This window comes from Anser brachyrhynchus (assembly GCF_964034855.1).
Source record: "Anser brachyrhynchus genome assembly, chromosome: 5".
In the NCBI taxonomy this organism is placed as follows: Eukaryota; Metazoa; Chordata; class Aves; order Anseriformes; family Anatidae; genus Anser; species Anser brachyrhynchus.
Genome location: NC_137699.1, coordinates 54,686,723 through 54,704,386, shown reverse-complemented (window position 1 = coordinate 54,704,386; position 17,664 = coordinate 54,686,723). Strand labels below are relative to the sequence as shown.

The following is a 17,664-nucleotide window of genomic DNA, read 5'->3' as shown; positions in this document are numbered from 1 at the left end:
TGTACGCATAACTTTTATGAAAGTATCATTTGCTCATGTCACACCCTGGATGTGACATCCACGTATGTGCATCAACCTGCTACGTTAGTTTAAGAGATGACATACTATTCATAATCTGTCACACATATTATAAATATTCTTATTTAAAAATAACTAGTGAATATAAATGCTATTCCTTAAAGTGGATTGAGGTCTTGAAAAATTTAAAGAAGCCTCACACATCTGTTTGTCATGGTAGTGTGGTAGTCTATGATATTTCATATTCTTTTTGTAAAAACAGCATCTGTATGATGAGAAGAATGTTGCAGCCTAATTTTGTCTGTGTGAAGAGCAGTACAGTTCACAGGGGCTGGGAAACCGGGTTCCTTATTTTCCATGAACACTAATGCATGACAAGCAAGAGAGTAATGACTGGAGGAAAAAAGTCTTATCCCTTGACATTTTCACATTGCCTACAACTGTACTACTCAACATTTCAGAAGTTTATTAGGGTTTCACTGCCAACTTTGAACACTGGAAAGCAATATGCATCACACTTCGAAACAGCATTAAATAAATTTTCAGGGCAAATCAATTGTTCATCCTTGATAGATCAGTACATCTACCAGACCTGGAAAATTCTGCCCTGACACTGCAAGGTACCATAAAAACAATACCCTAACATGTACTAACATAACACAACATGGACAACAGCTAAAACAAAAAGATGATAAATGCCACACTAGTGAAAGAAGAGATCAGTTGTTGTCTTTTCTTCACAAACAGCCATAAATATCATTCTACATGATCACTAAGCCTTAAAACTGGCAAAGGAAAAAAATTTGATTTCATCAACAAGACATGACTCCACTTAACTCTGGAGTTAAGTCTAACTATGCTCTGGAGAACCAAACCAATAAACAGCAATAGACCAGATCTTCTCTCAGTGCCAAGAGCTATCTTAGTACAAGCAAACAAAGTAGGGTTTGAGAATGCCACATTGAGGACAGATGACTAATGTTTTGCAAAAAGCCCAAAATATTCTGCTTTTATGCAAGATGATTGAGTTTACTTTCACATAAACCTTTCTGGGTTGAAAAGACTTGGATATTTCCTATACTGACTGCCAAGAAGACAACAGACTGGATGTCCACATATAAGGAACGAAATGAAAAAAGACCATGTGTTTGCATATGCAAGTGTGTGCAAGTTTGCATATGTTAATATTTAATATATAACATATGTTTTTCAGATAAAAGAAGTATGGTAGTTGAGATGCTTCTCCGTCTCATGCTCAAGATCCCCCACAAGAGTCATTCACATTTAGAAAGACATACCTTTTAAAGCTGGCAGTTTTTGAAGCTCCCTGTTATTGCTAACATTAAACCTTGAAGAACTCTGCCGCTTTTCCTTTTTCAGTACTGTCTGTGGTGCTGGTACTTTGATTTTAGATAGCTGTGCTGGGGGAGGAGTGCTGTTCGATTTTTTGTTTGACACCTGTTTCAAAAGAAATGAAAAAAGTTAACTGTAGTTGAACTTACACAGAATCTTCTAAGATTTTTTTGTTGTTGTTATAGGAATTAAATTAAGCAAAATAACCTTTTAATCAAGATGTTATATTCATCATCCTTTGAGTATATAGTTATTTATTCTTTTGTTCACTTTTCGATGAGTATTTCCATCTGTATGAGTGTTATGGTACAGAAACAGACCATCCTGTTACAAGCACTAACTAGCCCATGTATTCATAGTTACCCACCAACCAAAAAGAAGTTTTCCAACAATGCAGATCCTCAGCTATTCCCACCATTTGCATGTGAAACCCAGATCTTCAACGTATTTGTCTATCTAACCTGAGCTTTGAAGTGATCAGGAACTTGTTTGTTTACAGCAGGTGAACCTCACACTGCCTGTTTGTACTATGCCTCACTGTCAGAGTCCTAACCTTGGCTGGGGCATTCAGGCTTTGATATAATATAGAAGTTAAAGAAATGAGCTGTCTTATTGTAGCAGATTGAGCATTTAGGAAGCTTCAGCAGCTTCTGAAATGTACACGTAGCAGTTTACTGCCTATTCACAGCAGGTTGCTTTTATTGTAATATTCCTTACCAGATTGTCATGGTACTTCTGGATGAATTAAATAACAGAATCAGAAAAATGGTCCCCAGTTCACTCTATTCCCCAGACTACACTCAACAGTGCTCTCACTCAAGCTGAATAAAATGCATCATTAACAAAAGCCTGTCAGAACTTGTGATGCTGTTATTCTCATTCTTTTTTTTTTTTTTGAAGTAGGAAAAGCAGGTTTAAAGTAGGCAATAGTTAACTGTTTTTAAATATGAATAATTTCACAAGGTTCTTTACAAGACTCATAAAACATCTAGGAGTGACCTACACCGAGAATATAAAAACAGTTGAGCGGGAAATGTTCCTGCAAACATTGCAATTCTTTTTACAGGATCTGAAATTGCTGTAGAAGCTTTTCAAATTTGCAAGTTATTTTACACTGAAGCATACATCTGAAAATATACCTTGATGCTTTTCTCTTACATGAGGAGACCACAGCCTCCTTTTCAATAAGTGCCCATATGATAAGAAATAGGAAAAAAATTGGATGGAAATCGGATTCAGGATGGAAATCAGGATGTAATGCTACTATTTCTGCAGTTTGAATGGATTTAATTAGAGTTTTGTTACATATAATAGATATGAAAGCAACAGTTCATTCCTGCATGAGCTAACACCAAAAACATTTTCATAGGGATACAGCTAAAAGAACAGAAATGACTTTTCTTCAAGTTCTAAAGGGGATTTCCAGAATAGCTTATTCAATTAGCAATTTCCATATGGCCTGTGAGTGTACACATTCAGTGCACATGAAAATGTTACCCTACATAACCATTTAGAGCCTCTAAAGGTAGATAAATTTAAGACAGTCATTTTATGCAAAGCTTGTTCTAGCAGCAAATGCTCTAACTGGCAGAGAAGTGTACATACTTCAAGAATAGATTAACAATTCTATTTAATTATACACACAGCACTTAATGTACTGAAAATATGACTGAAAGCAACAGTTAGATTTCATTAAACACATTTAAGATTCCCATTCTGCAAATTTGCTATTAAAAAAGCAAAAATGGTTATAGCCTTACAGAACAAATAAGGGAAGAGACAATACATTGATCCCCACACATTTTAAGTTACCAAAAATACACTAGGTTTTCAGTAAAAGTAGCATACATTGGAGTTAAAAGCATTTACATCCAAGTGATATCTGTTACTTTGCATTTTTGACTATTTCTTTTTGATCTCAAACAACGCTTAAACTTTCTGCTGAAATACAAGTGATCTGTGAGGTAGGTTCTACCCATTAACTCAGTTAAAAAACAAATCGAAATTATGAAGCAACTAAGCAGAAAGAAAAATAGCACTACAAAATTAGGAAGCAATGATTTACCATGCATTAAGTGAGAAAAACTAATTTGATGTATTATAAACACTACTACTAGGTAAGTTCCTATACTTTCAATACGGTGCTGGAGCTTGGTGTTGTTTTTCTGAACTGGCTGTCTTCCACTACCACCTGTTTTTTGTTCATTACTTGAAACAGGAAAAGTCACCTTCCTGTTTCCTCTATTCCCAAGCAAATTCTCAATTTTGAATTAGCAAGTGCTCGTGTGCCTGCACACATGCACATGCTCTGGTATGCCAAGGTAACACGCACCTCAGGGAAACAAGTACTCTGAATTGCAGATACAATCTAAAATTAGCTAAAAGTGGTTATTTAAGAGGACTGGTAACCCTTCTAAATAGAAACTCTGAAAGAAAGCATTTTTTGTTCCTATGGCAACTTCCCACCTAGCAGTGGCGACTCAGCATAACTCTAGCCCTGAATCCCTGGCCAGTTCATCTAGGAGCTGCCCTTTTTTCCGCCACCAGCCCCGACCATCCCTGATTTCAGTCATGGCCCAGCCACCCAGTCCCAGAGAGCTGCCAAAACAGCTTACAGCTCTTGGTTATTTGAATACCACACTGCACAGCTGTAACTGACAACTTCTGTGAGTGGCACGACGAAGCTGTCAGGACAGAACTGGCCCCCAGAAATGGCACGTAGGCAGAGAGAAGGGCACCTGAAGAAGTTAAGTCAGCTTAAAAAACAGCTCAGCGATCTTAGCCACGCCATCTTTGATTGTCTTGTACTCAAAAGCTGCAGTCTAATGAGAAAAACTGAGATTAACAGCTGTGTATTCATTTGCTAGACTTCAAGGTAACATACTTCAATTTTTACAAAGATACAGTCCTTGTAAGCTCAGAATGAAGAGCCAAGCTCTTCTGATAAACTACTTCAGAAAACCACAACTCCTGAGAAAAACCGACTGACATCATGCTATATCAGAGAACTCCGCTTATTTGACAGCAGAATGGTCAAACTACTGACATGCTTTTATCAGTTCTCTTCCAGTGACTAGCATAGGAAATACCTATTCTTACCCTTGTTCTGACAAGCAGCTCCCTCCTACCCAAACGTTTAGATAGTCAGAGACACATTCAGTTCTAGAAGTGGCTGAAAAAGTTAAAAGTGTGTACAAAATACTCCAAAAATATCAGACTGAGGATGCTGCTTTAATCAAAAAACAACCTCCAGACTTTCTGATGAATTTAGTTTTAGTTTTTACCTATTCTGATGAACATCAAGACTACCAGAATCAGAGTGATTCTGACTTTTATGTCCTGCTTTTAACAATTGAAAATACAGAGCTTATGCTCCTTGGTTCCCGTGAACAGGCTTAATGAATCCAAGAGATGCAAATGGAGGGAGACAAGAAAGAAATTTCTTGCCAGTAATGGTAGTTCACAATAGATTGCCCTTGTATCCCTTCTTCCCTTCATTCACAGTCTCAGAATGGCTGAGGTTGGCAGGGCCCTCTGGGGGCCACCTGGCCCAACCCCTGCTCAGGCACAGCCACCCAGAGCAGGCTGCCCAGGACCACGTCCAGGTGGCTTTTGGAGGTCTCCAAGGAGGGAGACTGCACAACCTCTTTGTGCCACTGCTCAGTCAACCACACTGCACAGAAGTGCTTCCCTGTGTTTAGAGAGATCCTCTTGTGCTCTTGTTTGTGCTCGACGGCTCTAGTCCTGGCACTGGGCACCACCTGGCTCCATCCTCTTTACACCCTCCCAGTGTATTTATAGACATGGATGAAGTCCCCCTCGAGCCTCCCCCTCACAGGAGGGGTTCTCCAGCCCCTTTAGCATCTTGGTGGCCTCCTCTTGGGCTCTCTGCAGTGTGCCCAGGTCTCTTGTACTGGAGGCCCAGAACTGGGCACAGCACCCCAAGTGCGGCCTGACCAGTGCTGAGCAGAGGGAAGGGTCACCTCTCTTGACCTGCTGGTGATACTTTGCCTAATGGAGCCAAGAATGCCACACACAGGCACATATAGAACAGAGCACAACACTAAGCTGAGCAAAGACACAAACGAGTAGACAAAGCACTTCCCCAGTTACAGCCAATTTTTCTCTTTAAATTAATTGATCATCGTTGAACAACTCATACAGCAACTTTTACTTGGACAGTCACTTAAGATGAGAAGAGGGAGAGTAGCAGGATTTGCAACATGTATGAGCCCTGTGTCCCATGTCAACAAGTCTCTTCAGAAGACTCAAGAAGCGTTCCCTTTCTGATAGTCCCTTAAACCAAAAAACCTGTCTGACCTTACTTTTCAAAGCACGCTCACTAATAACCAAATTAGACCAGAGCATACAAAGCCTTCTGGCTCCACAGAATCAAAAAGGGTTTCCAAGCCAAGCTTGGAATAAAGCAGCGAGCTTTCATACTTAGTTTTAAGACAAACTAGTCAATGCATGGTAAGAATTTGAAGGCGACAATAAGCACCTGGATGCATCTGCCATTCAAGATTAAAAAAAAAAGGATGATTTATATACTAGTTACAAAAAGAGAGAACCTCCTAAGGGCAGGACAAGAGAGATTCTGTCTCTCTGCCTGAAGATAACACTGTGCCAGGAAGCAACCTGTATGGTATTTCTTGATGAAGATCAGGCTAAAATTAACCTGTGAATTTCTTCCCTCTCTCAAGCATCACAACTGAATTCAAGTTTAAATCAGTATGTACACCAACCCAAGATGGAAGCAGCAAGCCACATACCAGCAAGAACCCTGATGAAAAGTCTGGACTACAAAAATCTGGGTAGGTGAACCTTGTATCGATCAACAAATTAAGACTCCTTGTGAAATGCAGGTATAGGAAGTAAAAAAGAGCAGAATGCTTTTAATGAGAATCATTATTTTGAACCTGAGAATAGAAGAATGCTTAATGCAGAATTAATCCCTTCCTTCTTTTTATTTTGGTATAGCAAGTAGCCTCCGTGGATTTATTCTTCATTAAGATAAACAGAGGCCTGATCTATAGCACCCAGAAGAGCGTGTTTCTTGCCAAGCAAGCCTCAGAAGGGGCTTTAAAAGCATTCTGGATTATATCTGAAATATACTTACACTGGAACTGAAACACAATTTACTAGAACTAAACAAAGGATAGGAGAAAACATAAAAGGAGCATTTACAACTTCATTTTCAAAAACGTGTAAGGGTCCAATATGTAATCAAAATAATTTGGCTAAGAGGTACAGGTCCAATACTTTCTCAATGTAATTAAGCTGAGAGTCTAAATTTAATTTAATCTCTTGAGAAGAGACCTAAAATCAAAGATAAAGGTGTCAAAATGGATAGAAAGCAGTTAAAAATCTAAATACCATTCAGTTTTTCCACTCTGAATAACTTCAAAGCAGTGTGAAAATCTCTCAAGACTCCAAGCATCTCAAACTCTGCCTCAGAGCTGTCTCTTTCGCAGCTCTTCATTTACTGCTCTGCTTTGAGGCTGGGAACACGGTCAGGCCATACCTGACATATGGCCCAGAAGCAATCAACGTGGTAATTAACCCACGGCACACTTTCAAGAAGTGGGCTTGTGGTATTGAATTAGCAGTTGGGACTGAGAAAAGAGTATTGAAATCTGCCCTGTAGTCAAAGTTCCAGATGTTCAAAGATGACCATCCTACAGTCAGGTCTTGCTTGAGCTAGGAGATCTGAAGTCTCCTGAAATCTCTGCATGTTAATTTACCAGCCTTAAAGACAAGCAAAAAACAATAACAAAAAAACAACTGTGAATTGGTATGTTGAAACTCAGAATACTTTAATGTTATTTATTGCAACTGCAGCAGTTTTCGCCCTAAACTTCACACAGAACAACCATGCCCCACCTTCTGATGGCAGTACATTATTTTGAAGTTAAAGCCTATAGGTAAATGTCTGTGCTGTGAATTTTGTTGTAATGCTTTCACTGATCCTTTCTCTGATCAGTGTGGGTAAGGTATGCTGTCTTCGCTCCTTCAGGCTTGTCCACGTAAATTCTTAGGGCACTATATTCCCCTCCACTGGGGAGGAAGAGGATTTGTCACCTTCCTTCTTTTTTCTAAAAACACATCCCTTGAGAGCTTTTTTATTAAGCGGTGACACTGTGATCTTCTCTTGGACGATACCATGCATTCTGAAACTAATGTGAAAGACAGTCCTCCACCACGTTTACAGGCCTCCAACAACAACATGTCTTGAAACGCTTCCGAATGATTAGAGAAAAATGTCCAGGTAAAAGTTCAACATGCTTTCCAACAGGACAATGTCAGAACAAACTTTTATTATTACGGTATTAAAGATACTGCGCAACAGAGCCATTAAGACTATCTACAGTAATTCACATTCACACTGCCCAGTAGTGCCCAATCACTGGTAAGGAGTTTGATGTGGACCAACCTGGTATGACCTTTAACTTCAGTACTTTCAATCTGTAGAGACATTGCAAACTATATGAAACTCAATATGGGTTCTTAACCACGTATCTCATAGCCCAGGATGGAGTTGTATCCCACAAATCTGTCTAATATCTCTTTGATTTAATCTGCATTCTGAGATCTCAAAGACCTTTTGGAAATCAGTTTCACAAATTATTTATTTTTTTTACCTACTAAGCTTATTGAATGCCTTTATTTTGAGGGGGGACCCATAAAAAGGCGCACTGCTCCATTAACAAAACCGTTAAAGAAAAAGCAGAGAAACAACATGCTTGCTGCGTACCATTTTTGATGGCAAATAGTTCTGAGATTTTCACTCTGTTGACGATTCTTGCCACTGTTGCTGACTAGCTTCACAGCCACAGCACTGATGGACAGACAACTTATGGTGAAGCCTCCAGAGATCCTGCTTATGATACTGACAGCTTCAGTCAGTTTCACATAGGCTGTATTTAGATTTCTACTGTTTTTCCCCAAAAAGATCATTTACCAGAATGATACTTAGACTGGCCTGCTAAAACAGTATTTGCAGCTGTCTTTCTACCAAGTACAGTCATCATCATTGACAGTTCTCTCAGTGGCAGAGATGCACAGGATAGTGGTAGTCTCTGCATAACGTATGTTTTTATTTGGCAAAAGCTGCATCTGAAAGCTTTGCGGATTCCTGTTATTATAATAAATGAAAAGAATGGCTTTTCAGCTCAGTTGATAACATTTATATATTTTAGCACACTAATCAGTGCACACCGAGTTACACTTGTTTACCAACTGTGATTTTGCATTTATATATAGCAGTGTTACTGCCAGCTATTCTTGTTGTATACCTATGGAGTTCCATCAGTGTACTGCCAGACACAACCTGCAGTTTGTTGAACCGCAGCAGTGACCGGGAAGTTCCCTGTGAGCAACAGTGGTCATCTCTCAAGCAGTGCACCACAGCAGGTTTTACAGCCACAGACTATTTTAGAAGACTGGCCTACAACTGGCTGAAACTCTTCTGCCTTTCTTGCTAGCATTTACTTATAACAGAAAGCATTGCTTGTACTTCCTGTCAGGTGCTTACACACGCAGCTCAAATTTGATCTTCTAAAGACTTGTATCAACCCAGCCTTGTTGCAATACTCTTGCCTTGCAACACATTAAACCAACCCTGACAATTGCCAAACATCTCAGCTCCGTGTACTGCAGCCTCGAGATTCTTGCATGGCAACTTGACAACATTCACAGTCAAAGTTTTCAAGGAGCAAATGGAAACCAACCCTTATGCTACTGATAAGTATTTTCTTTTAAACTACCTTCCTCCGTGTACAAACTGACATTTGATTCTTTTCAGTCAGTGATCAGATCCAGCAGCCTGAGGTTGCAGAGGAAGTTAGCACTGGCGATCAGGTGCCCGGGCTCAGACTCGATGCAGTCACACAGTGCTGTGTTTGCTGGAACACCACCATCAGCGAGCACCTGGTACTTCACAAGCATGGGTGGCAAGGCAGCATTTGTTCCTTAATGCATTTTCTATAATGAGACTTCAAAGAAACAAATGCCCCCAGAAGAGCCTACTTTGTTACCTGCAACCATCAGTTAAATAATTAAATAGGATTAAAAACAGATAAGGTCCTGGGTATTATTTCAAAACATTTATGTAAATACAGAGATGAAGAATCTAAATAAATGATGGCCTGGCTTAAATTACATTAGTTCTTGATTTTCAATTTTAATTTTTCTCTGAACTGCCTTTTACTTTCAAAAAAAAAATCCAACAAAAACTACCTTCATGTTCCTTTGCTTTCCTTCAAATGTGGGAACAATACACACACACTTCACATGCTTTAAGCCCCAACCCCAAGTCCGCTGTAAATTCTAATTACATAAAGCTACCGATGACCCTAAACTAGCGTATACATTGCTTTACCGGTGATGTTCATATTCTTGTGCTCCCGGATCTATTCCAAACAGTTTCTCACCTCACATACTTGCACTGAAATTGTTTTGCTCCCCCACACCACCCACCAATTGGTTTTTGTATTGCGTGCCATACAAGAGAGTTATGGTACGTGACAAGGTTCCCAGACATTTTAGTAGTATAGCAATAACCTTGATCACTTCTAAAGAACTCTTACACCAAATAATTTAATCTTTAATTTTACAGGTCTCTAGAAAAGTTTACTTTTCGGTACTTCAGACTGCTAAACTGGGCAGTGGTAAGGAACCTTATTAAATTGTAATCACTATAATGTATAGCAAACAATAATATTTGACAGTCATATTTTAGGTTTGTATATTCAAGAATGAAGCAAGGTTTTGTTTCCTAGCTTTACTATTATTGGCTCCCAAAGCCTGTTAACAGCCACACTCAAAATGCTCCTACCATCCCACTTGTATAACTACAAATGTATTCTAACTTCATTTGAAGTTGAGAAAAGACAAAACAAGATTTAATATTTTTAAACTTAAATATTTAAAGTAGATTCAAACTGTATCTGTTATTTGTTACTGTTTGTATTCCACATGGGATAACTACATTGGTAATTCTGTTACACATATACATTACAGAACAATTGATTCCTCTCAAAGTTTAAGGAACAGTACGTCTTTAAAAAGAAAAGAGAAACCAATTGAAACAAAGGGTGAAAAGGATGTTTTCAATTTCCGAACTACTAATGCTCATTTTCGAAGAGCATTTTGTCCCTTTTAATGAGAACAGCCTTTGCTACTCTGTTTTCATTCAGGAGGGATCCAGAGAGCTTAAGAGCATGCTTAGGGAAAGCACAGCAGGTACTAAAACAAACTGCACACTGAAGACCTCACACATCATGTGTGACAAAAGCAGTTGCCATCCTTGTGTGAGAATTTGAAGGGCATAGGATCATGTTTTCAGAAATATCTCATTTCAGGTAACAATATGCTTATAGCAATATCTAGTATAAAATACTGATCATTTATGAATTCAATTGATTTAGAAAGTATAATATAAAAATTACATAGGCTCTGTTAAGGTAAGCTATTTCAGCACTCAGTATTAAGGTATATTTGCTTTGGATACAGAAGGGCATTCCAATTCCCCAAAACAAAAAGACAAGATATCAATAAAAATTGGAAATAGGAAATGAGAGAAGTTTAAAAATAAAAAAACTTCCATGGCTGCTTTAATAGTAACACATAATGCATCTTTCTAATCAGTAAATAGCACCTCATTTAGTGATAAGGCTGTATTTACTTGCAGCACTGAAATATTTTTCAACTCTTAGATTAACCCATTTAAAAATTCTCTACTGAAGAAAATTAGAACTGCAAGCCATGATCAAAAGTTAGTTTTTAAATTAAGGGTGTTTTTTCTTAAAGTAATTGACATACCAGCTTAAAAAGAAACGAGCAAACAACAATAAAAAGAACCCAAAGCCTATAGACTTCATTTACATAGCTGATACATGACAAAAATCCATCCTCATTTTACATGCAGTTTAGGTTTAAAGCCCTATTTTTGCTGTGTTAGAAGTAAAATCCCAAGCGCAGTAGAAAAGCTTTGAAAAACAGGCCTAATACTGTCTGTTTATAGCTGCTCTGCGATTCCAACTTGAAAGGTCTGGTTGTTAAAAAAATATTTCATAATATGAAAACCTTTCTTCTTCCAAATCAAGGAAGACCAGTTGCCAAATAAATTTTAACTGCTGCATGGGACTGACTCCTCAAAGCACGGGCTTTTCTGCATACAAGTCCAACTGGGACACACTGCTGAATACATACTGAAAAAACAGCGAGGGTACAGCCAGGTTTCCTACGTGCTGTACTCACCATACAACCACAGCTTATTCATTTGGCCCACTGAATGCTGGAGGGCTGGGGGATGCTTTATCACAGGCTGTCAGCCATATCTGACTTCCATGGCTCTATGACTCGAATCCAACTGACAGCACTGTAGGAAGTTCCTACTAAAACCCTTGAAACAATTTTGTATTAGAAATAAATCAATACTTAACATCAGGCATTAATTGAATAGTACAGACCTGATCTATGCCAAATATCTCTGCGTAAAAGACATCTGCTTCTATGAAGAACAACAAGTACAGAAGAATCTTATTATACCTCAAATATCCTGATCCCAATGTATCCAAAAGTGCTGTGCCACTGAGTAACAGAGGATGCCCATCTGACAACAGTAAGGGAAAGCCTAAAAGACAGCCACTTTATACTTGACAATGAATATATATGCACTGAATTACACATCAGTTAGTATAGTAAACAATTAAAACAGGATAGTCTCAGCTGGTGTTCTATCACAAAAAGGTATTTCCAAAAGTCATTTAGGAGCAGTCCTAATACACATGAACAACAGGAGAAACTTTTTTGAGAATTATTCCCCATCCAACCTCCAAACCTCATGCTCCTCTGCTGTAGTCCCCAACAGGTTGCCTAATAAACACTCCCCTGTGCTAAGACTTTCAAATATAACTTTACAAATTCTGAAGTAGAAAAACCTCCTGAGAAGCTAGATACTGTGTAAGAGCCTCTATCTACCATCTTCATTTTGTTGCTCAGGGTTACTAATAACTGGTACAACCTCTTAAATAGCATTGCAATGAAAAATCACAAACAGAAAACATGAGGAAAAATAAGGAACTGTATACAGAAAATGTGGAGTCAATTGTCTAAACAACTCTCAATGCAACAGATCATAGGAGCCTGTTAACAAAAAGCGCTGGATTTCATTGCTTATTTATTCCTAGTTCTTGTTTTAACATCAGGCTACTTCTTCAGGTGATGTCTAGTAAGAAATCCACACAAAGCTATCAATGTCACTTCTATTTCTCTCCCTTTTTTTAAAATGGGATTTTTAAGGAAATTGGCAATTGTATGTGTGCATGTAACCAGATATCAGTAAAAGAAGTAATGAGAATATTGATAGCCTTCCCCCACTGTATCCTGGCTAATATAGGAAAGAGAGCCACTTGTCGAGGTTCTTGCAGAGACAGAAATCTTTACTTTTGCCAAAGCATTTTAAAGATTCAACGATTTTTGCATTTTCACTACCAATTCTGAAAAATATTACCACTCTGCTGAATAGCTTAAGAAATTAATTAAAAAAACAACAACTTTACAAAACAAGACCTCTGAAAACAAAGCTTAAAATTGCTGCACTGGAAGTTATTACTTGTATTTAACAAACTTACTGGAAAGAGATTGCTGATAGTGGTAAGACAGAGGCACGGATCAGTACTTAGCATAGCTTTTTCTTAATATTTGAAAATTGGTTTCAACACTGATTATCATCTGACATTTGCAACACATGTTGTCAATAAATCAAGCAGTTTCTTGCACAGCAAGGAAACTGGCCAATGCAGTTTGCATTTTATTACGTTTTGTATCGAAAAAAGAAAACTTTTAAAGCAGAAAACACCCAAGCAGGTCAGTACATGGAAACAATGAGATAATACACACACACACACTACCCAAACCACATCAGTCTTCCGTTCGCTGTTCTGCGTGGCAGAAGAACTTGAAGGGAGAGCTATGATTTCTGTTCTTGTTTGTTGAAAGTCACCAAGCCAATACTTTGTTAAACAACGGCTGTCTTCCCCCACTACAGGCTGCCCAGCATCTACATTCAAAAGTAATGAAGTTCTGAGTTTCGAAGTTTTCATGCCTTCTTAAACCAGCCCTGCTGGATCTAGAAGAGGCATCACCCTGTCACCTGTGCCTGCCTTGCGTAAAGGTCACCAGATACCTCTACCACTTCCACCTCCCAGACAAACCTGAGCTGCCAATTGTCCATGTGTTCCCAGATGATTTCAGTGCAATCACTTCAATTTCAACATCAATACCAAAGCAAGGAGCAAAAATATGAAGTAGTTAGGCATTCACCTGAAGGTCCAACATAGTCCAGCTCAGGGACGGTAAGTTTTTGAACTGTTCTAAGTGCTTGTGCAGCAATAGGTGTCACCAGTGAAAAGCGCAAGTTTTAGCACATACTTTCTCACAATCAAAGCACACAGAAATGAGAGTCTATGGGGTTAAAGTCAACTTCCTTCCCCTGTGGTTGTACCTGAAAACTATTATTAAAGCATTGTAAGAAATGCTTGAATTTTAAAAAACACTAGGTTTTTCCTAGACAGAGCTCTAATAGTGAAAAAAAAAGAGAGGCAAGACCTCATTTTTCTCCCCTTGTGTACACCTGACCATGAGTTACTACTGTTTTAAACCAAAAGAACACCTCTGAACCCCTGGGAGAAAACAGAACCCTGCAATGAAGCTTATCCACAAGGAAAGTATCTTCTGCAAAGGCCAGTTCACTCACAGGGAACATCCACCAACTGCTAAGTGCTGGCATAAAACCCCTCGCACCTGGGCATTTTTCTTCAATCTGTATTTAAGTTCTGATTATAGATTTTGGTCACTGGCCCCAAGTATTTTACCAGAAGAAGGCACTACCCCACACAGAAGAAAACAATACACAACAGACTAAGTTTTTGTTCACAACCTGAAGACTAGAATACACTGGACTAATTACTGAGGTATAAGGCTGTACCTAAAGGAATAGATTCAACTGTTCTGGCAATTATTTAGTTTAATTCATTAGTGTTTACTAACAGGCTACAAGTTAAAGCTAGATGTGAACTTAATCCTATTAGCTCTTTCGTTAAGTGTTCAATAACTGGAAGCTGGAATGCAGTTATTACAGCACAGACACAAGGTGCCCTCACCTCATGCACTGTGTACAGCTCTGGAAGCTCAATCACTGAAAGCGTAATGGAATAGAAGGATAACAGGAACAGGAGGACAGCCAAAGAAATGGAATCCTCTCACCTAGCAAGTATTAAACAGGGGGATTGGAAAAAATCTACAGACGACTATATAGAAAAGTCTGTTAAGTCACTAACAATACGAAAACAACTTTACACAACAGCTCATCTAGAAAGCAACCTTCTAAGCCACACACTGGCTGAAAGAAAGGCATGCCTGAATGGAAAAACCATACATGCACTCCATTACTCAAACTCTTTTCTTCAGTATCAGCTATTAACCACATAGAAAATACCAAACAACACAGACCTCTGGTCTTCTCTAGCCTGGCTCTTTTTGTAATACATCAAGTAACCAAGGCACAGGCAATGCAAGAAGAACCATCTTGTATTTTTTCCTCCCGAACACTGGATACATGAAAACAGGCAAGATGGACCTTGTTTTCAAATACAACTACAATGGGATTCTTTGAGATGTAAGCAAAGAGGTATTTACTTCAGCAAGTCACTTGTGCACTGCAGCTACGCTTTAGAACTTCCATACATACACATTTGTGTGCTTCTGTTGAAATTTACAAAGTGACCCGAGTACCAGCCCAAGTCCCTCTCATCCTCTTTCAGCACGGGCACGCTTGACCAGGCATACCAGGTATCATTTAAATAACTCAGACAAACTTACTGTATAGCTTCACTCAAGCAAAATCTCATTTCCCTGACCGGGAGACAGGAAACACACTTCTTTGTTTCTGCAAATCATTAAGAACTGTTTATATTTTCATCTATGGAAGTCCAAGGCATCATGAATTTAGGTAAGTGTTATAAATGTGTCTATAAATACAGTATTTGTGGGATGCTGCTGCGTGTGTTGTCCCTGCTCTTTGAATAGCAGTCTTTAAAATCTGCCATCTGCATTACATTCATTTACATTAAATGTATGCCCATTAAATTCAGTTTGATGAAAAAAATTACACGAACCGGTATATTTCTAAACCTACTCACAGTCTAGATGAGGATCTTTAAAAAGCCATGTTAAAACACAGGTACAAGGCAACAAGACAACCTTCTTATAAGGAAAAACATCCAAAAAGCGTATTAATAGCATGTTCCAGAGCATTTCTATATTTACTAGTCTTCGCTATGTTAACAAACAGCTGCTCTTCTGCATCTATAAGCACCAGCTAACATACATCTTTGTTACAGTCAGCCACGTTAGAATGCAAACTCCATATTACTATGTGTGCAATTACTCTATTAATTAAGTTAATGAGTCAAGCACTGAGGTGTTCAAAATTGTCTGGAGACTAAACAATGCCCACTGGGAATGGCAATCAAAGTGTATGTGCCAGTCACATTCTCATCAGTTTGCCAGTCCCTTTCCCTTTCTGTCCCTACTCACATATGGCAAAGTATCATCAATAATCTAAGTGAACTGTACTTTGCATTGGGAATTCAACTTGGAAAGACAATAGAAAAAAAAATGCATGAATACTACAACATACTCTTCTATTGAGATTAATCTCTCACACATTTCAAATATCAAAAAAGAAAGAGCTTTTTTTATCTGCACATGCGGAAAGAAAGGAATCTACATATACATTTTCAGTTAATGTTTAAAGCACTCCACTAGTCTACTGTGGGAGCTTTACACTCTACCCTGAAGGACCAAGAAAATTAGTTCTGGTCTCACCAGCTTGCGGTTCAGAAGCATGAGAAAATAAGCATTCAACCGATGAACAGCAAAGATACTAATGATGGCAAGCCTTACAACTGCACAGGAACTAAGATTACAGTCAAGAAGTAATGCTCTTTCAATGCCATAGCAATATACTGTAAAAACAGAATGCATCACAATGAAATACATTCATTATATGCTGGCACTTTTAAAAACATTTACACTCTGATACACTTCTGATTTCATTCTAAGGGCTTTTTTCCTAGTAGCTAGGATATGAGTTCCCTCTGTCGAAATTCAAAATTCTTTTATCTGATTTTGCAAAAATATTTAAATTTAATTCATAAAGTCATTAAATCTTGTAGTGACAGTAGCACTCATCCTTCCGCACAAGGAAGGAATGAAAGCTCATTGAGGTGCATCAGAAAGAATACATGTTCTGTAGGAAAAACATTCTCTCCCTTCCCCCCCGTAATCATTTCGGAGAGAGAAAAAGTGGTAAAGCTGGATGAGTATTTTGTGTCGGTATCAAGACATGTAGTTTACAGGATAAAATATACATAAACTTTTCAGTGTAGCATTTTACGCTTGGGCTGGTACTAAGACTTTTAAGTAAATAAACAGTAATGTTTATTTACTTAATAAAGTAAATAAAAATAAAATGAAGTAGATCTATTAATTGTGGGTTTCCAGATGAATGTGAGAAAGGCAGCCTGTAAGGATTTAACTGACCCCTTTCAAGTCACTGCACCTTGCTGGTGGGTGAAACAGGCAGCAATGCAGAGGTAAGAGAAATGCCGCAGCAACAACATAATAATCAGTCAAAAATGGAACACCCCATTGTATACGTATACACAGAAATTAGACAACAAAAAAACTGGCAGCCTTTGATTAAGCCTAAGGTCTCCTGATAATATAACAGGCTACTTACACTTAACTGACACACTAACATCAAAAGTTTTCGAGAAGAGAGCTTTGGGAATTACAGAGAATGATTAAAAACCACAAAAAGCAGCTAAAAGACAAGCTCAAAACCTCACAATAAAACCAGGAAATAAAATAGATGTACTCCCTGCAACCAGAAAGGAAACAGATGAGTGTTTAAAACTGTAGCAAGCAAGCTAGATCTCTGAAGTTACTCTACATAAAAATAACTTCTTCAAAAGCATCTTCTTTTGAGTCTTAGAAGACTTTATCAAATACCAAGTCAGGAGTTCCAGAAACGCCACCTGTTCCAGGTTCCTCACCTGTCACTTCAAAATTATAACAATCCAGAAGGACTTTTCAAAAGTCATCACAAATTTGCCTGGAAAGACTACACATTCTAGTAGTTTTTACCTCATGTTCTTGGTTTTCTTGTCCATCTTTGCCACTTTTTCCACTTTTGCCTGATTTTGCAGGTTCCTGAAAAAAAAA

The 17,664-nt window shown here is 38.3% G+C and overlaps 1 protein-coding gene across 2 annotated transcripts in view; it reads right to left on the bottom strand.

Moving 5' to 3' along the window:
- Positions 1-17,664, bottom strand: part of PPP2R5C (protein phosphatase 2 regulatory subunit B'gamma) — an 81,401-nt gene that overhangs the window by 62,155 nt on the left and 1,582 nt on the right. For both annotated transcript variants that reach the window (XM_080593919.1, XM_080593920.1), the window contains exons 2-3: positions 17,587-17,652; positions 1,317-1,476 (exon numbers count right to left, since the gene is read on the bottom strand). In XM_080593919.1, the coding sequence (XP_080450045.1) occupies positions 1,317-1,476; positions 17,587-17,652 (226 nt within the window). The remainder of the gene's footprint in view (positions 1-1,316; positions 1,477-17,586; positions 17,653-17,664) is intronic.